We start from the raw sequence: 23,412 nt of genomic DNA on the forward strand, positions 1-23,412 counted from the left end.
TAATCGTGAACCAGAAATGTTTATTGCAGAAATTTGGTCACAATTCCCACTTGGTGGCCCCCATTGAGGCTGGACTGGTGAAACAGGAAAGGGTGGAAGGAGTATGGGCCCAGGGCCTCAGAGCTGTGAGAGGATGTTGGGGGCCAGGCTGCAGGTGAGGCCTGTACCATCTGGCTCCACATTCAAGGATTTCACTATGCCCTCCTCTACCACCATGGAGAACCTGCCAGAAAGAGAGAATGGGCCAGGGGCGCCTGGGTGCTGCAGTCGGGTTAAGCGTCTGACTCTTGGTTTCCCCTCAGGTCGTGGTCTCAGGGTGGTGAGATCTAGCCCCATGTCGGGCTCTGCGCTCAGCGTGGAGTCTGCTTAAGACTCTCTCTCCCTCGGGGCGCCTGGGTGGCTCAGTTGGTTAAGCATCTGCCTTGGGCTCAGGTCATGATCCCAGAGTCCTGGGATCAAGTCCCGTATCAGGCTCCCTGCTCAGAGGGGAGCCTGCTTCTCCCTCTGCCTCTGCCCCTCCCCCTGCTTGTGCTCTATCAAATAAATAAATGAAAACTTAAAAAAAAAAAACTCTCCCTCCCTTTCCCTCTGCACGCTTGCTCTCTCTCTAAAATAAATAAGTAAATCTTTAAGAAGAGAGAGAGGGGCGCCTGGGTGGCTCAGTTGTTGGGTGTCTGCCTTCGGTTCAGGTCATGATCCCAGGGTCCTGGGATCGAGCCCCACATCAGGCTCCCTGCTCGGCAGGAAGCCTGCTTCTCCCTCTCCCACTCCCCCTGCTTGTGCTCTCTCTCTCGCTGTGTCTCTCTCTGTCAAATAAATAAATGAAAAATCTTAAAAAAAAAAAAAAAAGACTTTAAAAAATAAAAATAAAAATAAAAATAAATAAAAATAAAAAGAGAGAGACTGAGCCAATTACAACAGCCTGGGCCTGGAGGCTGGGAATGGAAATTGAAGGGGTGGCAGAGGAACCCCACAGAGGACCCTCCCACTTTTACCTCTTGAGCCGACGATTTCCAAAAAGGGACACCAATGAATCATCTAGTAGCAAATCTGTCTCCTAAAAGGAAAAGCAGAGACAAGGCTTAGAAACTTCCAGAACAGACCAAGCCCTGCCCCCACCAGCTGCTTCCCACATTACCCATGTCCCTCCATGCATCCAAGGCCTGGCACAGGGACCACCCTATAGGGTAGGGGTTGCAGGGATGCACTCACCTTCCCAAAGGCCCCAGTGGGGTCAGCCAAGAGCCTAACCTAAGGAGAGAGTAAAGGTCAAAGAAAAATCTCCCTGGCCCCTGATCCCCTGCAGGACCCATACCTCACCTTGCCTCCAGAGTTGTGAGCTCGTCCCCACTCTTCAGTCACAAAGACATCATTAACACACAGACAGGCTACCACCTGGACCCCCTTGGCCTTCAGAGCCTCAGCCTGCTGCACAAATCCTGGCAGGTGGGTCTAGGAGGGGACACAAAGAGTCAGCAAAGTGATAACTGCCTCTGCTCTGCGTTGTACGCTTTATCTCCCGGCCCTCCTCACTTCCCTCTTAAATATCTTTGATCAATTAGAAATGTGTCAGCCACAGTTCCTTCTTGCCTTGGAGGCAAGGAAGCTCGGAACCAAACTTGAGCGCTCTGTGGTCACCATGAACCTCCCTTGGACGTACTATATTTACCCGAGTATCTTCCACGTCGCCCATCACCAGCAAGATCAATAACAGATGTGGGATTTAATTACAATACCCTTTTCTCCTACGTTCCTGGTGCCATGACCTTTTCACAGCCTCCGCTTTTTTCTGAACGCTCTGATAGGCTTTATTTTTTGTGGTTTTTTTTTTTAAAGAGTTTAATTTCTTTATTTGACAGAGAGAGAGTGAGAGAGCACAAACAGGGGGAGCAGCAGCAGAGGGAGAGGGAGAAGCAGGCTCCCCACCTAGCAGGGAGCTCGATGCAGGACTGGATCCCAGGACCCCGGGATCATGACCTGAGCTGAAGGCAGACACTTAACCGACTGAGCCACTCAGGCGCCCTGCTCTGATAGGCCTTGTAACTGTCACCACCACTACATACTCTCGCAGCAAGCTGCCCTAGAACTTAGGAACAATACAGACATGGACACGAGATTCCAACCGCTGACTCCCAGAAGGGCAGGTCTCACCTTGGAACAGCCGGGGGTAAAAGCCCCAGGGACTCCAAACAGCACCCCCTTCTTGCCCTTGAACAGCTCTGCCAGGTTCACCTTGTTCCCAGGGTTCCCTTCAAAAACCACCACGGAAGGGATGGCATCTCCCACCTAGAGGGAATGACTTGGTAAGGAGTTACTTGGTTACTTGGTATATGAGCAAAGACAACTAGAGACTGACTGACTAGATAAGGGGATAAGCAGTTGGGGAATGAGGGAGTGGGCAGGAGAAGCCAAGAGAAAGGCGTTAAACCGGGCCAGGCAGTTGCTCCTAGTAGAGCAGAGTTGACAGAGCCGTAACGTCCTAACCTGTCAAAGTTTCCAGAGGTCCCTCCCAGCCGCCCTCCCCTCTTCCCCCACCGCCTGGTTCCTCCACATCCTCCGGGTTTCAAAGTGGACCCTATTCCTTTTACCAGCCTGTTGGTGACAAAAGAAAATGGGAGAGGAGGCCTCTCTGGGTGTCGCAAGAGGTTGAGTAAACAAGGAGTGGTTTCTTACCGGAAAGAAGTGGGATAAATGGGCAGGGAAGGAGAGCAAGGAATGTCTTGGGGGGTGAGGAGGAGACCCCGACAACAGGGAGGGAGAGGACCCTGGCCAGGTCTAAGTGTCCAGCCCTCAGGAAGAGAAAAAAGGAGAGCAGCAGAAGATGGAAAAATTGGGGAGAGGGTAACAAAATAAAAGGCATCTCTCAAAGGGGATGGATTAGTCTACCTGGGAGTGTTGTGAGGGTTTCATGGAGCCAGAGGAGGTACACGAAAGGAGGGCAAATCGGGGATTGGGAGTAAGATTAAGCAGGAGGAGGAGGAGGTCTCAGAAGAGTGTGGAAGGGTAAGGGAGGTGGTTCCCAGGAGCAGGGGATCGGTCCAGATGAGGGGATGAAAGACTCAGCAGAAGAGTGGGAATGAGCAAGGGAGAAGTGGAACGGGGGAGTCACAGTAGGGGCTTTAAGAGAAAACCCTTGTTTCAGACGATGGGGTGAAGAATGACGCCCAGGAATATAACAAAAACGTACAAGAGAGTATGGGGGTAGGGGCACGTATGGAGGTTGAAAAGGGGCCCTGTGGCAAAGGAGATGGTTCCAGAAGGCGGAGGAGACCATGGTATTCAATCGCCTAAAATGGTGGAGACACATCACAGGGTGTCGCATAGTGGAAGTGAAAAAGGGACGAGGGGAAGGCTCGAGAGCCTTGGAGGCTGTCCAGACGGGGTACGAGTCCCCCAAACTGGCGAGAATTAGGGGAGGGGAGCAGCCACGGGGTGTTGCTGAGGGGAGAAGGAGAACTACGGGAGGAGCGTCCGGCGGAGCGCGCAGGGGTCGGAGGGCAGCAAGGAGGGTGATTCTCCCCCAGACATGCGGGACGGAGAGCACTGGGAAGACTGGCGGGAGGGGAGTTCAGGCCGGTCCCGGCCAGCGGTCACCTTGATTGGGGCCATGGCTGAGGCGGCGCTTCTGAAACCGTAGGCCCCGCCAAGCGTCCACTCCCTGCCTGGTTGCCGGCACCCGCCTGCTCTCGACGGCGTCGATGCTGAAGACCCGACGGCAGCTGCCCGGACGAGACCCGAGCCTGCCCGACAACTCAGGACGCGCAGCTGAACAAACGGCATGCACAAACTCAGAGCGCACTGCCGCTCCGCCCTCGCGTCGGAGCCGCGGCAGGGGGCGGGGCCTGGCGGGCTGTGCCCCGGAGTGTCCCCTCCGCGAGAGGCGGAGCCCCGGCCGTGCCCGCCCCCGGAGAGGCTCCTCCAGTGCGCAGGCCTAGGAGTGCGTGCAGGGGCGGAGCTTCTGGGGCGCTCAGCTTATTTGCATTTGGGGCTGGACTACCGGCGCAGTTACGAATGGGCGGGGCTTTCGGCAGCCGCGCAATTTATTTGCATACAAGGATGGGGTGTCGCTGTTGTGATGGGCCTAGTTTACGGATTCCTGCAATGTTTCCTTTCCTTAACCGGAAGCGAGGGGCGGGAGACGATGGTGTCAGGCGCTGGTGTAGGAGAAAAACATGTTTATTTGGCATGCAACGAAGGCCGCTGCATTGCGGCTGCTTTACATACGATGTACACTGCATAATTCCTAGCGAATGGAAACCACTGGGCCTGCGCCGTAGTCATCTCCCACTGGGACGCTTCCGGTAGGAGCGCGTGATCCGACAAAGCTTTTCAAATACCTCTACTCGGCTAGCACGAGAAGTTCCAGCATGTTCGCCACTTCCGCTCCTCCGAGCCATCCAATGGGACGGAGAATGGAGCGGCCCCGGAAGTGACGCAGCTGAGTTTCTGCCTTCTTCCGGTTCTGGCTTTCTGAGAGCGCGCTGAGGCGACATGAAGCTGCTAACGCACAACCTGCTGAGCTCGCATGTGCGGGGGGTGGGGCCCCGTGGCTTCCCACTGCGCCTCCAGGTATCGGCCCGGGCCAGTCTCGCGCCCGTCTCCTGGGCGGAGTAGGGGAGCCAGGCTCCTGTCCCTAACGAAACTCCTCCGCCCCGCAGGCCACCGAGGTCCGCATCAACCCCGTGGAGTTCAACCCTGACTTCGTGGCGCGTATGATACCCAAGGTGGAGTGGGCGGCGCTTCTGGAGGCGGCGGATACCGTGAGGACCCTCCCCGACGCCCGTGCGCACCCTGGGGTGGGGTGGTCCCACCGCAGGCTTTTGCCCTCAGGCCGGGGAACCTGGCGTCAAAGCAAGGGGCGGGATGCCCAGAGCTGATTTAGGCCTTTGCCCACAGTTGCATCTGGTCGAGGTGCCCAAAGGGCCGATTGAAGGGTATGAGCACGATGAGAAATTCCTGAGGCAGATGCACCACGTGCTGCTGGAGGTGAGAACCGGCCCATCGCTTGCTTTCCTGGCCCGTCATGGCCGGAGGAGGCTGCCAGTGCTCAGCTCTGTTCCCTCCCCCTTCCCCACAGGTGGATGTGCTGGAGGGCACCTTGCAGTGCCCAGAGTCTGGACGTCTGTTCCCCATCAGTCGCGGGATCCCCAACATGCTGCTGAGTGATGAGGAAACCGAGACTTAATCGTGCCAGGCGCCTAGTTTTTCCGTCTGTAACCAGGAATGTTTTTGCTGATGTATAGTCTGTTTGCTAGGTCTGTCGTGTATCCCCAAACCTGGACCCAGTGACACACGAAACACAGTGTTCTTGAGCTCGATATATTTCTTTTTCTCATTAAAGTTTCAAAACCAAAAGCGGTTTCTCTTTGCAGCAAATATACATTAAAATAGAGTCTCTGTACAGCCAAAGGCTCTGGGCCCTGGCTTGCCCTATGTCCCTGCACCTCCCTGGCCAAACCCAAAAATAAATATAGTGTTATTGCTCTGCAGGGCATAGAGGCAGTGCTCTCCCTACCCCCCCGAGGAGGCTGGGTGGGAGCTGATGGGGGGCCCTGGCCACCCCAGGGGTCCAGGGGCTGGAGCCTGCTTGGAGTTATTGCTTCAAGGGGGGGGCAGTAATGCCCAATGCAAATGATGAGGAGAGGAGCGAAGGGGGCAGGGGCCTTTGCTCTCCAAATCCCCCTCTGCTCTGGAGAGGGGGTTGGATTAAGCAGCAGCAAAAGCATCACCCGCTGGGAGACTGTGGCCTCCACTCCCTTCCCTCCCTGAGATCAGGCTTCTGCCCCCCCCCATGTCCCCTGCAGCCCCCTATGGCTTCCGCAAGGCCCCCTACACTCTGGGGGCACATTATGGCTTGCAAGGGGCAGCACAGTGCCCAGAGCCTGGGCGCACACATTCCCAGCTTCTAAGACCCCCTGGGAGGGGGGAGGGGAGGGCGTAGGGCCTGCTCCCAGGGGCTGATGGTATTGCCCTGGCCCTGCCAGCAGGCTGTGGCACTGCCCAGACCCCAGCTCTGCCCCCTTGGGGCTGACCCCATACTGGGCGGGTCCTGCCAGCACCCCCACCCATGCCCACCCCTTGCCTCAGTCCATCATGGCCTCGAGCATCTCCAAGAACAGCTTGTGCATGGGCACCTTGCCCTCCAGCTTCACGCCATAGAAATGGGCCAGCACCTTGCCCGCTGTCTGGCGAAGGAGCGGTAGTGTGAGCAGCAGCCTGCCCGCCCGCCGCCGTTCAGCACCCCCTCCGGGGCCCGCCCGGCCTGCTTCATACTCGAGCAGGGCCTCGTGTAGAGCTTCTCGCAGCTGCTCCACAGCCTCGGCATCCTCAATGTGCACAGAGTCTGCAAGGAGAGGAAGGGATGCTGTGGGCGTGGACCGTCTCCAGAAAGGGCAGAGCCCACACCTGCTTGAGCACTGTTGGATGGGGCCCGAGGAGGAGCCTGACATGGATCTGAGGGGCTGCCTGAGGCACCACTCACTGCTCCTGCTCATGAGCCAGGGCCCCCCCTTTCTCCCTCAACTGTGGCTACCTTTGGTTTCCCCTGCCCCCCCCCTCCTTCCCGCTAGGTGGTTCACTTTCCATGTAAAGATGGCCCTAGAGCTCGAAATCCTACGTGCGGCTCCTGAGCCTGCCCTTGCCTTCTTTGGGACTTTCAACAAGTCACTTCTCCCCTAAGCCCCAATTGTCCCTGTCTGCCAGATGAGACCGTGCCACGGTCAGGGTTACCAAGGGGAGGGCCTCACGGAGACTCCCATCGGTGCCCGCCCCGGACTCACCTGAATTGGCAAGGGCCAGGGCCTTCAGCAGGACGTACTCCTCACGCTCCAGCCTCAGGGCCTGCAGTCGCCTCACCAGCTGCAGCAGCGCAGCCCCTAGCTCCCCCAAGCCAGCGGCACGTGCCCCCTCTTCATCCAGGACCAGGTCCTCGGCGAAGGCCAGCTCATCCTGCAGTGGCAGTGAGCGCTGGGCCACACCCAACACCAAGACCTCCATCCATACGCTCTGCAGAACTGACATCTGGTCAGACAGTGACAGTGACGAGAAGCCTGGAGGACAGTGGGAAGCAGACCTGGCTGAACAAGTTCACCAGAGCCAGGCCTGGCCCACAGAGGGAAGCCCCGGATCACCTGCGCTCCTTACCTGGGATGCTCTTGGCCCAGCTGATGGTGACCACAATCTCTCGGTCAAAGAGGTCACAGAGGGTAGCCACAGCCGGGAGGTGTCCGTCAGGGCCCGCCGGGTCGGGCATGGCATATAGCTTCTCAGGCTCAACCACCAGCAGGTGGGACACGAGTGCATTTACAGGAGCTGCTGGGACAGTTGGAAGAGGCACTCGAATTCATCACCTTGCAGGCCCCTTTGGGGTCAAGCATCTGCCCCAAATTAGCCACCACCACCCCCCATGGCATTCCTGATAGCCACTGGCCAGCCAGGTTTGGCCACTTCTCTCCAGGAAGGCCTCCCACTCTCTCCCAGGGAAAGCAAGTCCATGGACAGGTTCTGAGTGTGAGAAAAGTCTTTCCCTGGTCCCAGGTGTACTACTCAGGGACTGATAAAGATCATTTTCAAAAATACTCCTTCAGGGAAACATGCTATGAACAGATGAAGGGCAGACCGGGATCCCGATGCCAATGCTATCCATTCTGGGTGACTGACACCTAACAGGCTTCTCGTGTCCCAGCCCCATCCCAGCCTTAGGGCTCCCAGGGCCCACAGCACGCTCACCGGGTTTCCGAGGGCCTCCGGCTACCGCCAGGGGGCCAGCAGGGAAGGAGCCCGGGAAGGGCAGCGGGTCCACCTCTGGCCGCCGCTTGTACTTCTGCCGCCCGCCTCGGACACGGTCCAGACGTACACCTTGAATTTCAGGACAAGGCTGTGTCCGTGGGGCTGGGGGTGGCTTGCTCTGCAGAGCCCTCCCGCCCCGTCTCTTCCCACAGAACGCCCCAAGCCTCGCCCACCCCTGCCCCATGCACCTGGGCCCCTGCCCAGCGCTCACCCTCCTTGAGCATGCCCACCCGCAGGCACTTGGTGAAACGACAGGCCTGGCAGGCCTTGCGTCTCCGCTTGGTGATCTCGCACTCGTTGGAGGCCGGACAGCTGTACTCGATGCTCCCTGCCAGGAAGAGGCAGGGCTCCAGTGGCAGCCTCCTAGGGCCCGGAGGGGGCCCAGAAGATAGGAGAGCCCCGACGCGCCCTGGGCAAGTGCAGGTCTGGGGAGAGGGGCGGTGCCCTGAGTGGGGCAGGGAAGCCCGGGACAGTGAGGGGAATGGCCTCTGGGCTGGGGGCTCCTGACGAGGCCAAGGAAACCTGGGACCCAGGGAGTCAGGCTGATCTCTGCCCCAAGCCTCTTGTCAAGCCACGTCTCTGGGCTCTACTAACCCCATCTGTTCTCATCAAGGGCCACAGTGGCTTCTATATTGCTACATCCAGTGCTCCATTCTTGTCCTCATCTTGCTTGGCCTAAAGGAGCATCTAATGCCATGGATCACGTCCTGCTCCCACAAACACTTGGACACTTGTCTCCTTTGCCTCTAGGACACCACCTCCTTCCAGCTCACTGGCCACTTTGTCATTTCTGTGCATCCTCCACACTCCTTCCACCGAAGGACTGACCCGAGGGCTGCCCTTGGACCTCCCAACTCACTCCCACGGTGAGCTCACCAGTCGTGGGCCTTCACGTTTCTATCAGTAGAGCTTCGTGAACCCTAGACTCGTTTTCCACTGCCTCAGCATCTTGCAGGTCTAGAAGGCGTGGCAAACTTCACTTGTCCTAAATGGAGCCCACGACCTACCACTCCAAACCCTACAACCCCATTTGTCCAGTGGCTCAAGCAGAAATCCAGAAAACATCTTTGATTCTTCTCTTACACCCAAATCCAACCCATCAGCGGGGCCTGGCGAGCTTTACCTCCTCCCATGTCCAGAAGCCAACCCGTTGTGCCCCATGCCTGCTCCCGCCCCTGCCCCGAGTCACCATCACCCCACCTTCTCGCTGGCCTCCTCCTCCGTCCCTTTCTCCTTCAGTTAATGTCAACACAATGGGCCAGGACAACCCACTCAACCCAAGTCAGATCCTGCGCCTCCCCTGCTCCAAAGCCTCCAGTGATGTCCCTTCTCAGAATAAAAGCCCAAGTGCTCCCGAGGCCGGTGAGGCCTCCAGTCCTTGGCTTTTCAACCTTTTTAACCTCATCCCCCTCATACTCTGTTCCTCCCACGGACCCCAGGCTCAGGGCCCACCGCTCCCTGACCTCCTTCTTAGCTCTACTCCCAGTCACCTCGGGAGGCCCTCCCTGGCCCCGCTGTGAGAATGTCGGGGGCCCCTCTGCAGGCTTCTTCTGCCACCTGCCCTGCCTGATAGTTTCTCGTCAGCTCTCAGCACCCTCTCAGTCACCACACACGTTTTATTATCGGTCTTATTATCTGTCTTCCCCCTTTAGCATCTGCTCCGTGAAGGCCAGGACGGCCAAGCGCTAGGAACAGGGCCTGGTATGTAATGGCAGCTTCTGACTGGCTGATGGAACGCATGGTGGCCCTCCTAGCCTCACAGGGGTACGGCCAGGGCTGAATGACACAACCAGCCAACATGCCCTTGGCACATTCCTCCTACACCCTATATTCAGGCCTGCACCCGCAGCTCAAGACACCTCCTCCGAGAAGACCTCCAGAGCCTCCAACCTAGCCGGGTTCCTTGGCACACATCCTATTCCTCCCCCTCCAGCACTTAAAATAGCTGTACTACAACAGTTTTGTGCAATTCACTGTTTTCTCTCTTCCCTCTGCTAGAATATAAATGGCTCAGTCCCAGCTATGTCCGCAGGCCTGAACAGTGGTCAGGACAGCAAAGCACAGGTCTGTGAAGAAAAAGGGCTCCGAAGGCTGCCTGGGATCCATCCTGACACTACCTCTTAACAACCGTGTGACCTTGGGCAAGTCCCATACCTAAGCCCCCAACCCCTCAGTTTTCCCATCTCTAAAACTGGGATAAAAACAGGACTTCCTACAAAGACGGCTAGTAAGAATGAAAGGGAATGTCGAGGTAACATGTTCAGCATGGTTCACAGGGCCCAAATGCCTAATAAATGACTACAATCTATGCCTAGGGCTCAGTAAACATTTGTCAACGGAGTCAACAGAGAATGAAGGGGTCCAACGTGGGCAGGAGACGCCTGGGCCTGGGCCTGGGCCCCTTAGTTCACTGGCCTTCAAATCCATTAGAGAGCACAAACGGTTTTAGAGCAGTGGGTGTTGGCCAAATCAAAACCCACTCGCAATGTCACAATCAGTTGGGAGCCATCTGTCCGAAGTTCAGTTATAAGTAATAAGCAGAGGCGGCAGTCAGCTCTGGACCTAAGTCAACCCAAGTTCAAATCCTGCTTCTGCCATTTTCTACCTGTGGGACTTGAACAAAGTTTTAAAAATCTTCCTGGGCCTCAAGTACGGTCACAGCGCTGGCACCTTATGGGCTGTTCAGGGAGTAAGAGATCACGAACATAGAGGGCACCGTGCCTGACACGGGGTAAGCACTCAAGAAATGTTCTCCAAAAGTACAAGTTACTGCCCCAAAGTCAGCAGTGTTTCCTATAAAAATATAAGTCACAGGCACATCCCAAGTAAAGCTTATTACATCACATCTTGCTCATGTTTTGATATGTGTTCCTGAGTGAGAAAAACTCAGTAATAGTCTTTTTAAAGTCAGGTGCTGAAATACGGTGTAGCCCCTCTCAGTTACCCATGAAAACCTGCCTTATGCTGGTGCTGCTTTGGGGAAATCCACCAAAGCGCGGGGAACGGGGGTGTTCTATGCTGCTGAGAGTTCAGCAGCCACCAGAAGCAAGAACAAAGTTTAGAAGCAGAAAGAGGCTGTCTCAGATTTTTCAGAGCCACTGTGGAAGGTGCTAGGCCTCTAGTACCCAGAAACCTAGGCTTCCTGAGCCCTCTCTCACATCCCACATCCAAGCCATCAACACATCCTGGTGGCTTTATTTAACTTTTCAGGGAAACGGCACTTCCAGGAGGGAAGAGGAACCTGGAAAACCCCAAGTGGTACCTCAGCAGTTTGGGAGCCTACTGCCACGTGGCAGTGCACCCACTGGGTAGCACTAGGCCCAGAGGGCAAAGGGCACAGAAGTGCAGTGGGGGCTCACCCTGGATGGTCCTCTTGAAGAAGGCTTTGCAGGCCTCACAGGACGCCACACCATAGTGGTAGCCGGAGGCCACATCCCCACAGACCAGGCAGAGGCGTTTGGGTAGGGAGCTGAGCACCAGCTTCCCACCACCCTGCTCGCCAGGCCCAGCCCCCTCCCCATCCTCCTCTTCCTTGTGGCCTGGGAGGCAGCGGGTGGGAGCTGGGCCAGGGGCCAGGGCCACGGGGGGCTCGGTCTCGGTCTCTGAGGAACCCTTTGGGCTGTCAGGGCTGGCTGGCTCTGCCTTGATGTAGAGAGGCTCAATGCCCACCACCTGGCTGGACATGGCGCTGGTCACCTGCAGGGAGAGACCTGTCCGGTCACAGGGAGACACTGGGATGGGGGACAGAGACACAGTGCCACCCTGGTTGCCCAACCCCGGGCCTAGGGCCAGGCTTCCAGGCTCATCGAGGGGGAGGGAAGGGGGGCAGAGTCCAAGGAATGGCTGCCCATGAAGAGGCCCCCCCCAGCCGTTGCCATGGGAACAGAGTCTCCAAAGCCTCCAGGGCCAGTAACTGACGGCAAGGTCTCCCACTTGGGAACCTGGGGGAAGCCTGGAAACTCCCTACTCCCACCCGGGCCAGGGAGCAGGGTAACCTTAGTCCCCAGGTGACCTTCAACCCCAACTGGAATCCCCAGCCAGTAGCAAGATACCTCTCAATTTTCTCCAAATGTTGAGGACCTCGATGATTTCCCCCTCACCTGGGCATCCTCCATTCAAAAGCACAAACCAGGCAAACAAGGGCAGTGGTGGGTTCACACACTCGCACTCACCTGGGTCCTCAGGTGTCCTCACATGCTCACACATGCTCACTCTCTCCTGGGCACTTCCATGCTCTCACACATGGCTTTCCCCAAGCCCCAGCTCTCACTCATGCTCCCCGTTTGTCTTCACACACTCCACCCGAAGGGCACAAACCATAAACAAAGTCACACTCAAGGCTCACAATCACACACACTCACTCCCAAACACACTCACCATGCCTCCACACTGACACACACAGGCACAGACCCTTGTGGAAACACACTCAGAGCCTTTCACACCTGACACACCGCCCCTCCTGCCCCAGCATGCCAATCCCATGCCCACCGGAGGACACGGCCCCACCTCTTTACACCCCACCCCACCCCCCCCAAACCCCGCCAGCACAATCACTCTTACACTCCAGCTGCCGCAGAATCCTCCACCTCAGGAGCGCCCCGCCCCCCAACCTGCGCACACCTACGGAAAGTTGCCTAAAGTTGCTGCGCCTCCCCTTCCCCTCCGCCCTCGGGGGACCTCTATCAGGTTATCAGGAAGTAAATGGGGAGCGCCAAGGAGGAGGAAGTTCTCCCCTGCCGGTGCGATGACCTTTGACCCAGAGAGGAGGGTGGCTCAAGGCCCCTTCGAGCGCCCCCACGTGGTCTTCAAAGCCCCTTCTCCGACAGGGAACCCTCCCTATCTTCCACCCAGGCCCGCCCCTGGGACTTCGACTTGCTCCAGGTGCGGGATTGAACCCTGCCCTGGGACTGGATCCGAGGCCCAAGCCTGACCCTGGCCAGGACGTGAAGCCCGAGCCAGGACCGGCCCCTGTCCCAGGCCGACGCATTAAGACCTCAACACGGGATCCCGCCCGGACCCTAACCCCGTCTGGCCCTGGACCCGGTCCCAATCGTGACCCGGGCTCGTCCTGGAGCCGGACCCCGCCCGGAGCCCGCCCCCCGCCGCCCGCCGCCCGCCTCCCAGCCGCGCTCGCACATGGCCCCCGCGCCCCGCCCGTCCACCCCCCCCCAGCGGCGCTCCCCTCCGCCCCCGGACCTGGGGCTCCGGCAGGGCGGGCGGGCAGGCATGGGGGCCGAGCGGCCCGGAGCGCCGGGGTGAGCCTGGGGCCGCGAACGGCCCCTCCTCCGCCGCCTCCTTGGGCCGCACCGCCCCGCCGCGCCGCGTCCCCTCACTCGGCGGCGCCGCCGGCGGCTTGTAGGACACAAAAGGACATCGCGGCCGCTTCCTACTCTGCTTCCTCCAGCTGACAGCGGGGGTGGGGCCGGCCGTGCGCATGCAAAGCAGGGGGCGGGTCTCGGCGCCCTATGCTAATCAGACAAGAGGGGCGGGCAGCGCCTGCGTGCCCGGACCAGCCGGGGCGGAGCCGGCAAAGCCAGGGGGCGGTCCTTCATGAAGGTCCCGCCCACCGCCGCCGAGCCGGAGCGGCGCACTTGTGAAGACGGCGGCCGAGGGGGCGGGGCCAGAGGAGACGTGGAGAGGCTCCGGGAGGGGGTTGGAACCAGGAGCGCTCTTACGCAACGAAGGAGGCGGGGCGCGCTATGCGCGAGAGAAGTGGGCGAGGTGGCTCGGTGGCCGCAATTGCGGGGCAGGGAGAAGACTTACATATGTAAATAAGAGGGCGGGACGAGCGGAGAGGTTAGTGTAACTGCATATGCATGAGGGGCGGGGCCTAGCATGCCCAAACTAGAAGGGAGGCGCTGCCCCTTTACCTTCTCGCCCTTCCCCCAAGATTACACCATCGGGGCGCTTGGACCGCAGATCCAGTATCTCCACACAGCTGCTGGACCTGGGGTGGGAGACGCAGGCATAAAACATGCAAGAAGTCCTGGATTTCGAGTCCCGGGAAGGCGGAGCCAATAGGGCCTGGACGGAGAACGCTCAAGGTCACTGCGGTGACCGAGAGAAGGTCACGGGGAAAGGCGGGGCCCCGTGCGTCCTCCTCACGCGGGCAGCCACGCACTGACTCACCGACCGTGCACAGAGTCTTTTATTTATCTAGGACTCAAATTCCACGTGGACAGGGTCGGGCTTGGGTCTGGGGACGGGACAGGGGCCGGGAACTGGAGTCGGGCTGTCTGTCACTCGAGCCCGAGCCCGAGGCGGTGCTCTCAGTGCACCAAGAGGTGCAGCCTCTTGCTCTGGCGCCTCTTGAGCCCCTCGATGTATCGCTGCAGCTGCTTGGTCAGGAAGTGGTCCCGGCCAATACCTGACCGGTAGCCTGGAGGGCATAGCTCGGCTCAGGGCAGTGAGCAGGAGCATGGCCTCCCCAGCAGCGGTGCTGCACCTGAGATTTGAGGAAACGCGGGTGATCTGGGGTGGCAGGAGCGCCTGGCACTCGGGTCTGTGTTAGTCTGGGAAACTTTGGATCTCCAAGGTGCTGGCCCTGACAGTTTTTTTTTTTTAAAGGTCAAGTCATACACCTGTACTCCAAACAGATGGGGGATGTGGAGGAGGATGAGAGAGTTAGGTGGAGCATGGGTGAGGGCAAGGTTAGAGTGTTGCAGGCCTGAACCAGGACAGTGGTAGCAGGCATCTCTGTGGACACCTCCTGGACCACCCACTCTAAGCCATTAGCCAGCATCCCTGCCTTATATTACAAGCAGGGCAAATGAGGGGACTTTGACCCAAATAATCCACTGTCCAGAGGTTCCTCACAGCACCGAGGGAGAGGGCCAAGTCCACACAAAGACTGTCATCCCCATTGGGGAGTGGAGAAACCGCTTTAGAAAAGGCACATCAGCTAGAGAGGGGCTGCACTAAGGCTGGAGCCCAGGCCCCTGAGGGTCACCTCATGCTCTCCCCACTGGGTGTCCCTGTGCCCAGCCCCCCAATTTTTTACTTTTGGTAGGGCTCCTGGAATTACTGGTGGGTGGTAAGGGAATCTGACAAGGCAGACACGTCCTGAAACCCCACTCCCAGAGGCCCAAGCGCTGCAAAATCCCTCAGGGTCTCTTGTGGGAGCTGGGGGAGGGGCTCACTCCGGAGGGCTTTGGTGAGGATTTCCAGAGCTTCATTCTCCATGAGTTCCATCAGAGGCAGTGGCAGCTGGAGAAGCAGCAAGAGGCTCAGATGTCCCAGAGACCCCAGCCCTGCCCCGAGCTGAAATGCCCCACCTGCCCCCTCTAGCCCCAAGACCCCCAACCAACCTGCCTGCCCTTCCGCTCTACAAACCACACTCACCCCTTCACCTCTGCAGCCCCCACCTTGCCCATCCCACCCCACTCAAATCCCCAGTCTCTCTGGGTGCTAACCCTGTTCTGCTGCTCCATCCAGTAGGCTCGATGGGGTGTGTGCTTCGAGATACTGAGCGATGACTCTGAGGAAGACATTTCTGGGAGAAGAGAAAAAGAGAGATCAGTCATCTGCAGACCGCTGGGTCTTCCCTGGAGCAGAGGAAACAAAACACACGGGCAGACTTGTGGTGGCAGGGGAGTGGCCTTCAGAGACCAGCTCCAGGTGCCACCTTATTGGGAAACAGTATGGGACAGTCGGTTACTACCCTGGGCTTTATTGTCCCACCCACCAAGGTGCCAGTTCTGACTACGCCATTAGGTGAGGCTTACAAGCAGTGACTGAAAATTTCTGACCCTCAAAGTTCTTCATTTGTCAAATGGGGTAATAAGAATAGAGCCCCTTAGGGAGGTTGTGAAGTTTAAGGTGATCATGCAAAGGAAGCCCAGTGCCTGGCACACAGCAAGCACTCAATAGATGGCATTACAATATTGTTATCCGTTTTAATCCCCCGTTGTAGGGGCGGGGGGGGGGGGTAGAGGGGAGTCCCAGACGGTGCCCAGCAAGAAGTAGGTACTTAAAATTGTAGCCAACGACTGAGTGAAAGAAAGATAGGCACCTCCTCAACGACAGCAAATCCATACACAAGGAAATAACTCCCTCCTCTCAACCATCCCAGTGATTCCATTAAAAGCACGGGTCCTACGTCGCTGCCTTTGCGCATTTTCCACAGGTGTCTCTCGGACCTGGCGTGCCATGGCCACAGGACCTTGTACGACGCCTGCCCGGTAGGGGGCGCTCCAAGAATGTCTGGTTGATTTAAAGCGTAAAAGATGAACGAGGGCGCCCGTCCGGGGAAAGGGAACCCTTGGAAACGGATCCTACAGCTTCTCCCCGCCCCCACCCTCCCCATTTCACAGCAACAGATATTGAGGTCCTGGCCAGCCCCCTGCCCTGTGGATACCCACAGCCCTGTGAGGCCACACTGACCGGTGTCGGTCACGGAATCGACGTCCTCCCCTAAACGGCTTCCCAGGGAGCTGGCCCGACGCAGCTCCAGCTCCAACAAGGAGGACTCGTTCAGATCCTCCTGTTTGAAACTGCCCTTGTCCTCTCCGTCATCCCATTCTTCCCAACCACCGTCTGAGTCGCGGCCGGCCTTCTGGTTGTACCACCGGCGGGACTTGCGGCCGATGCCACCGCCCTCCATGTCTGAGTTCTCGCCGACGCTGGACCGCGGCACATTCAGCTTCGGCTGCGACAGCGTGGCCCTGGTCCACAGATTCCGGATGTCGTTGTCTGGGCTCGACTTGTCTGAGCCATGGCTGCCCAAAGACGCCTGTGGGCCACATACAGCGAGGGAAGCCAAGGGCCGCGGGGAGTTGGGAAGGAGAGGAAGAGCAGGCTGGAGTCGTCGGCTCGGCTCAGGGCTCGTTGGGAGCTGCCCCGGGGCCAAGGGTGAGGAAGAGAATAGCCAGGGACTCAGGCTGGACCCAGGCTGGGGGCTCCCAGGGGGAGGGGGCCCGGGAAGAGTTCTTACTTTGAAAGGCTTTTCCTCCATGGTTCTGCCCCAACGGACCCAGTCGCCACAGGCCTCGGGGCGAGGAGCAAGGGGTCACGCTCCAGGAGCGGGGAGGGGCAGATCCCGTTCCCGAATGGTGCTGCCGGTCTCGCGCGGGAGAGTTCAATCTACAGCCCCCCACGCTAGATGCCATTCTCTCTCCCCCGTCCCCACCGCCCCATATCTGTGCTGAGGTTGGAGACGCACAGAACACCCTGGCACATTCCCGATTCCGGACCGTACCCGGTAGCCTCCCGGCAGAGACACGGGCCCAAGCGTGGCCCTTTCGGGTGCAGGCGTGGGGAGGAGGGGCTCGGCCCGGGGGTCACAGGAAGCCTGGCTTGCCCCGGGGGTGGCCCGACGCAAGCACTCCCACACCCACTCGCGTCCCCGGAGCGCGCACGCCCGCAGCGGTGCAAACTGTTTCCGTTTATTGATGCAGGCTTTTGAGGCACAGTCGTGAGGTGTGGTGAGGGACGGGCCCAGCTGGGACAGCGAGACAGAAAGCCTTGGGGGAGGGGGTGTCTGCAAATGGATGAAGTGAGGAGAGGGCCAGGAGTGGGGGTGGCAACCCGTAGCCTCCTCCGCAGGCCTCGGTCCGGTCGAGAGAGGCCTCTTTGGTCAAACAAGCAGAGCATGCCGGGGAGAGCGCAAGAACTAAGCCCTTTGAGAGGCCCGGGCCCGGGGTCCCGCCCCTACACCGGCACGCCTTTTTCCCGCGGGCGCCCGGGGCCCCGCGGCCGCGCGGGCTTCCGGGGAGGGTTAGGGGGCCGGCGGCGACCCCGTGGCGCGCGGGGAAGCGCGCAGCCGCGCTCGCTCTGCGTGTCGGAGGACTCGTCGATGAAGGCCAGGTTCTCGCTGGGGTAATCCAGCGCGGAGGCCGTGGGCGGGGTGGACGGGGAGGACGGGGAGGGCGGCTCGGCCTTCACGGGGAGCGGGGACGGGGGCCTGCCGGCGGGCTGCGCGGCACACGGCGGCGGCGGCAGGAGTGGCCGATCCTTCTCCAGCGGCGGTGGTGCCGTGGGCCCGACTCGCTGGGTCACCCGCGCCGTCACGGTGCCGGTCCAGCTGGCGGCCTGCGCCGTGAGGCCGCCCATCTGCGCGAGGAGTAAAGGCAGTCCTCGACCGCGGGTCCTCGACCGCCTCGGCAACCCCGGGAACCTACCCCTTCGCCAATCAGGCACGGCCCCCCTTTTCCTCCTGGTTCTCCGGTCTCAGCCCGCCAGAGCCGGGAAAGGCTCATCACCCAGCTACACACTCTCCTCTCCTCCGTCCGAACCTAAGAGTCCTCTTCTCTAGGAGCTTTTCTAAAAAGCCCCGGTTTTATTTCAGCTATCCTTCCTGTGCCCCCTGGAGACCTTTGCGCCCCTCTCGAGCTCTTCGGCCGGCGCGACCAGTAGGGTAACACAACGCAGGTGGCCCAGTTAAATGTGAATTTCAGATAAACAACAAATAAAATTTTAATATATGCATCTTCCTCCCTGCCAACATTTGGGACATAGTTACACTAAAATATTATTTGCTATTTATCTGAAAGTCACATTTAACTGGGCTTCCTGCTTTTTGTTTTGTTTTGTTTTGGTTTTCTCTAAATCTCGAAGCCCTATCCATGAGAGCAGAGATGGAGTCATCAGCAAACCGGTCTAAGTTTAAGCCTTTGTCCCTGGGGCAGGTGCACATTGTGGGGGGCACTCTGTCCCTGCCTTGAGAAGCCCACACCCTGGAAGGGAGGCAGGCTGATCAACTCGCTGCTAGGGTAGAGCGTGTCAAGGGCAGCGCTGACCCAGGGGCGCCTACCTCTGCCCGAGTGCGGCGGGACACTACTCGCAGCCAGTTCCCGATGGTGGTGAGTACTGAGGCGAAGTAGGCCAGGCCGAGCAGGATCCAGAACCACACCAGCGGCTGGTAGGCTGCGTTGCCCTGGTTGGGGCTGGCGCCTGGGATACCACCGGGGAGGCCAGAAAGATGTTGATTGTGGAGCAGGTTTCAAGCCTGTGAGCTCCTGGTTCACTGCCCCTCTTCTCAGCTCAGTGAGAGGATCCGCCTCCCCAGGGCAATCAAAGAGTGTGTGCTAGAGTGTGTGTGAATGCATGCAAGACGACTGTGCATGACTTGAAGGTGTGCCAATAAAAATATGCACGTGAGTGTGCTCACGCGCAAAAATGTGAGCATATGGGAGGGGTGCACATATATAAGAATGTGACGTGTGAGGGGTGCACTTAATCTATGTGTGAGCATGCATCGGGGTACAGGCATGCAAGAATGTAAGGGCACATGAGGTGTTGCATCCGTGCAAAAACGTGAAGGTGCATTCGGTGAGGGCATGTAGGATTTGGAGCAAGTGCCTGCGAGCGCACACACACCACAAGGAATTTGGAGGGAGACGCAAGAGTGCAGGGCCCCTGGGCATGAATAAAGTGGATAGGGAAGTGCAGCGAAAGAAAGGTGGCCTCACCGGCCACATAGTCCCCGAAGCCCACCGTGGTGAGCGTCACTACGACGAAGTAGATGGCCTCCAGCTTGCTCCAGCCCTCCACGTAGCAGAACACGAACGTGGGCGTGAGGACAAAGAGCAGGCAGCCGATCAGCAGGAAGAGCACCGCCGATAGTATTCGCACCAGCCCCGGTGGCACATGCCACTTCTGCAGGGAGGGGCAAGGGGCAGGAAGGACCCAAGGCGTCGCCAAAACCTCCAGTCACACCCCCCCACACACACCGCCTCCTCTGGGATCCGGTGCGCGAGGCTCCCACGACCTCCAGGTCCGCGCTCTCGTGCGGGCCGGGGACGTAGGGAAGGGTAACCCGAGCTCAACGCGAGGGCGCGCAGGGCAAGGAGCAGCTCACCAGGAAGATGGCTTCGATGTGACCGATGCCGCGGCGCAGAGAGGAGCCCAGCCGGTCCCCGACCCCTGCCAGCAGGATCCCGAACAGCGGGATCCCCACCAGCGCATAAAAGATGCAGAAGAGGCGCCCGGCATCTGTGCGCAGGGCCGCGTTGCCATAGCCTGGGCAGAGGGGCCGTGCAGGAAGTCTAGGGGCTGCCTGGCCCCCCACTTCCTCCCTCTGCACCTTCCCCCAGGAGAAAGCCCAGCGGCCCCTTGCCCCCCTCCAGGTGCCCAGTCCCCTCCCCCACCGATGGTGGTGATGATGGTGCCTGAGAAAAAGAAGGCGCTGCCCAGGTCCCAGGCTGAGTGGTTGCTGTTACTGGTTGAGTTGATGTCAGGGTCCGCACCCCCTCCCAGGGCATCAGCCACATCCTGCAGGACAAGGCGCAGAAGGAGGAACCTCAGCCCTTGCCTACTGTCCTGGCCAAGCCCCCGGCCCTCCAGGCTCCAGAGTGGTATCCTCCCTCCAGCTCCCAGCGCTCCCCCTCCCTCCGGTCTTCCTGAGGGCTGTCCCTCAGAGTAGACATTGCAAATTGGGTGGCCCAATTTTGTTTGACCTCCACATTGTTTTAGAAACATTTTAGTTGGGACGCCTGGATAGCTCAGTCGGTTAAATGTGGGACCCTTGATTTCGGCTCAGGTCAGGATCTCAGGGTCCTGAGACTGTGCCCCAGGTTGAGCTCACACTCAGCGCTCAGCGGGGGAGTCTGCTTGGGATTCTCTCTCTCCCACTCCCTCTGCCCCTTCCCCCCACCACCCTTCTCTTGGCGAGTGTGTGTTAGAGTGCTCTTTCTTTAAATAAATAAATAAATAAATAAATAAATAAATAAATAAATCTTAAAAAAAAAAGATTTTAGTTATTTGCCCCTTAATTTCACACAAAAGATTTCAAGTTTACAGAGGTCAGGAGCACAGACCTGGACCAGACTGCCTGGGTTCAAATATCGATGCTGTGTGACCCCGGGGCAAGTTAACTCTCTGTGCCTCAGTTTCTGCCTCTATCAGGTTCGGATGATGATGCTAACGCCTACCTCAGACAGTTGTGCAGAGTTAAAGTAAGCCCTGTGTGTTAAGTTAGTCCAAGGAGTGATCATGCCCAGTGATTCCCAGCTTTCCACAGACCACCCCCCCACTCCCATTGGCCCTAGGAAAGCTGAGTTTTGAGTTCCTTGCCTTGGAAAATCTGATGGAAGTTAGGGACCCTTTCTCCAGGAAGGTTCATATACCATCAAATTTTGTACCCAATATTGGAAGGCTGGTAGACACACAAACCCCCGCCCACCCTGTTGAAGTCCAAGCTGAACCCTGTGCTACATAGTAGGTGCTCAATAAATAAGATTAAATTAATGAAATTGCCATGTGTCTGCCCCTCTTGCCACCTTGCAGTCCTTTCAAGACAGAGTTTGTGTTTTGAGAGTGTCTGCCTTAAGTGACAGTGGTCAGAGCATAATGAGGGGGGCAGAGGGGCCCTTCCCCAAGGAGCACAGAGCCAAGGCACAAAGGCAGTGGGGGAGATCAAAAACCACATTCTTTCTCTCTGAATGCAATCCTCATTAGCAAGACCCACTCCAAATTAATCCTCCTAAAGTGACTGCCCCAAATCCGCCATAGCTCCCTGCTGTCACAGCATAGAGTCCAAACTCCCAGCCCAGCATCTCAGCCCCTTTTCAATCTAGTCCCCACCTCCCTTTCCCCAGCCTTCTCTCCTGGGACCCCCATTTGAAATCCAAGTTGCAGTGACCTTACCCCCAGATTTTCTGAGATGATCCCATTTCCTGTAATAGTAATTCTTAAATGAAGCCAAGAAGTGAAATGTATGATTAAAGTGATTTAAATTTTATTTTGCAAGACTTTTCCAATAAATTCACTACCTAGGGGGAAAAAAATCTCTTGTCATCCTGTGTGTTCTAATTTTTGCTTCGAATGACTAGGCATCTGCTAAATCCGAGTTCTGCAAAACACTCTGAGCTTTCCAACTTCCACGCCTTTGCCCATGCTGTTCCTCGGCCTGCAGGTCTCTTGCAAACCAATCACACATCTCAAAATTCTACATGGCTCACCTGCCTCATTTCAATTTCCTGCTCCTCCCAAAGCCCCTCCTCCCCATCTCCCTCCTTGCCCCCAGCAGCTAGCTTGGAGCCCAGCATACAACAGGTGTTTAAGAAGGAAGCAAAGAAAGCTCTCTTTCCACTGAATCCTACAGTGATCTGTCCATGGATCTGTCTCCTCATCCCAAAGTGACAGCCTCTAGGGTAGAGCCTGCCTCTGTTCCACCCCCATAGCAATTTCCCTGCTCACCCTACAGTGTATTAGCACAGCACCTAGCACATAGTAGGTGCATAATTGCTGCAGGACTGCCTAGTTGTGGAAGAGAAAGCAGCTGTCGCCCACACTTCTAATTTCTGCCCTTCCTTTTCTTCTTTTTTTATCCAGGAAAAAAGCATTTACATCGTGAAGATAAAATAGGTCAGACTCCCTCCCTCCTCTGCTCTGCCCTGTGGTTTGGCCAGACACATTCTCCTGCCCAGGCCTCTCTGAGCCTCACTGGGCATTCTGGAAGTGTCAGAGCCAATGTCAAGCCGCCTGTGTCCCGGCCCCACCCCATCCTCATCTCTCCTCCTGGCCCTGCCACCTTGGGAATCAGCTGGAACACTGAGGCCTCCATGCCCATGGCTCCTCCCTCCAAAATAACAGGCAGGGAAGGAGGGGTACTCTTCAATAAAGTAATAAACATCAATTTATTAAAGTTAATCCTTGGGGTTTTTATATGATAGTGACTCAGAAATCACAGAAGCAACAAAGGTGCTTACCTGATAGTACCCCCAGGAGGCTGAAGCCCAGCACTTTCTTTAGTCATTGAACCAAAGTTGAACCCACCCCTTCCTCTGGCCTCTTCATCATAAGCATGTGTCCTGAGGAGAAGGGCTGCTTAGCCTGGTATCCATGGTGGTAGGCTTAGGGGATCCTGGAACCCTCTGAATGTGTCCCTCTGACACCCTCTGAAACCACCAGGATATAAGTGCATTTTTCCAGGGGGTAGGGGAGTGTTCACAGTGTTCTTGGGCATCTCCAAGGCATCTGTGACTCCAAAGAAGTAGAGAAACCAGTGTAGGGTTGCCAGTTTCGGTAAATAAAAATACTGCATGGGACATATTTATTTTTAAAAAGTATTCGTTGTTTAGTGGCTAAAATTCACAATTATCCAGGTGCCCTGGATTTCATCCGGCAACCCGGAACCAGTGCGTTATGCCTGCAAAATGTAACATATTTCATGTGCTCCAGCCATGTATTCATTTCTTCCTTCACTCGTTCTTTCACTCAACCACCATCACACTGAAGGAGACAGCTCAGGAGCTCAGTGCAAGGCCAGGAAAAGCAAAGCAGACAAATGCCCCCAAGGCCGCCATATTGAAAACAGAGACCTGGATCCCAGCCTCTGCCCTGCACCCCTCAACTGCACCCTGCCCTCCGGGTGCCCGTCTGGAGGCGGCAACCCAGCGCAGGGCCCCACTGGCATGCAGCTACTGTTTTTTGGGGGGGGTCATGGGTGACTGTTGAAGGGGCTCCTGCCCACCCACGCACCTTGATGAAGAGCCCCAGGTCCTGGTCGCTCACACATGGATGGGCCCTCAGGAACTTCTCTCGGACCTCCCCCAGCTCCCTCTGGGCCTGCTGCTCGTGGGGCTGCTCCAGGGCCTGGAACACCAGGGCACCGGATACCAGGTAGAGCAGGACCAGCGCCAGCAGGGCCAGTAGGGTGGTGCTGCGCATGGCGCGCCCAGGGGC

At 57.7% G+C, this 23,412-nt stretch overlaps 5 protein-coding genes across 8 annotated transcripts; 1 reads left to right on the forward strand and 4 right to left on the reverse strand.

Moving 5' to 3' along the window:
• PRDX5 (peroxiredoxin 5) lies at positions 1 to 3,833 on the reverse strand. The gene is made up of 6 exons (XM_028117979.2): positions 3,595 to 3,833; positions 2,152 to 2,286; positions 1,321 to 1,452; positions 1,213 to 1,251; positions 996 to 1,057; positions 1 to 223 (listed from the first exon to the last, which is right to left on the reverse strand). Exons 1-6 carry the CDS (start codon positions 3,778 to 3,780, stop codon positions 118 to 120), a joined length of 660 nt encoding a protein of 219 aa, XP_027973780.2. The 5' UTR covers positions 3,781 to 3,833; the 3' UTR covers positions 1 to 117.
• Positions 3,834 to 4,442: 609 nt separating this feature from the next.
• Positions 4,443 to 5,318, forward strand: TRMT112 (tRNA methyltransferase activator subunit 11-2). 2 transcript variants are annotated; one of them, XM_088017466.1, is made up of 4 exons: positions 4,443 to 4,569; positions 4,659 to 4,724; positions 4,897 to 4,986; positions 5,078 to 5,318. In XM_088017466.1, exons 1-4 carry the CDS (start codon positions 4,492 to 4,494, stop codon positions 5,183 to 5,185), a joined length of 342 nt encoding a protein of 113 aa, XP_087873592.1. In that variant the 5' UTR covers positions 4,443 to 4,491; the 3' UTR covers positions 5,186 to 5,318. The 2 variants fall into 2 exon arrangements, with proteins under 2 accessions (XP_087873592.1, XP_027973961.1); XM_028118160.2 differs by having other exon boundaries at positions 4,444 to 4,569; positions 4,659 to 4,760.
• ESRRA (estrogen related receptor alpha) lies at positions 5,306 to 13,067 on the reverse strand. Of its 3 annotated transcripts, none has more exons than XM_028118158.2 (7): positions 12,985 to 13,067; positions 11,148 to 11,484; positions 8,000 to 8,116; positions 7,729 to 7,857; positions 7,144 to 7,314; positions 6,780 to 7,049; positions 5,306 to 6,343 (listed from the first exon to the last, which is right to left on the reverse strand). In XM_028118158.2, exons 2-7 carry the CDS (start codon positions 11,470 to 11,472, stop codon positions 6,084 to 6,086), a joined length of 1,272 nt encoding a protein of 423 aa, XP_027973959.1. In that variant the 5' UTR covers positions 11,473 to 11,484; positions 12,985 to 13,067; the 3' UTR covers positions 5,306 to 6,083. The 3 variants fall into 3 exon arrangements, with proteins under 3 accessions (XP_027973959.1, XP_027973960.1, XP_087873591.1); XM_028118159.2 differs by lacking the exon at positions 12,985 to 13,067 and adding an exon at positions 12,349 to 12,851; XM_088017465.1 differs by lacking the exon at positions 12,985 to 13,067 and having other exon boundaries at positions 7,144 to 7,311; positions 11,148 to 12,279.
• Positions 13,068 to 13,954: 887 nt separating this feature from the next.
• Positions 13,955 to 16,741, reverse strand: CATSPERZ (catsper channel auxiliary subunit zeta). The gene is made up of 5 exons (XM_088017939.1): positions 16,721 to 16,741; positions 16,171 to 16,519; positions 15,201 to 15,280; positions 14,928 to 14,994; positions 13,955 to 14,167 (listed from the first exon to the last, which is right to left on the reverse strand). Exons 1-5 carry the CDS (start codon positions 16,739 to 16,741, stop codon positions 14,058 to 14,060), a joined length of 627 nt encoding a protein of 208 aa, XP_087874065.1. The 3' UTR covers positions 13,955 to 14,057.
• Positions 16,742 to 17,436: 695 nt separating this feature from the next.
• KCNK4 (potassium two pore domain channel subfamily K member 4) lies at positions 17,437 to 23,412 on the reverse strand. The gene is made up of 6 exons (XM_028118120.1): positions 23,209 to 23,412; positions 19,875 to 19,998; positions 19,586 to 19,746; positions 19,197 to 19,383; positions 18,539 to 18,678; positions 17,437 to 17,838 (listed from the first exon to the last, which is right to left on the reverse strand). Exons 1-6 carry the CDS (start codon positions 23,395 to 23,397, stop codon positions 17,437 to 17,439), a joined length of 1,203 nt encoding a protein of 400 aa, XP_027973921.1. The 5' UTR covers positions 23,398 to 23,412.

Source organism: Eumetopias jubatus, unplaced genomic scaffold, assembly GCF_037043125.1.
Source record: "Eumetopias jubatus isolate StellerSeaLion01/CBP00866 unplaced genomic scaffold, mEumJub1_p1.0 scaffold_13, whole genome shotgun sequence".
Classification (NCBI taxonomy): domain Eukaryota; kingdom Metazoa; phylum Chordata; class Mammalia; order Carnivora; family Otariidae; genus Eumetopias; species Eumetopias jubatus.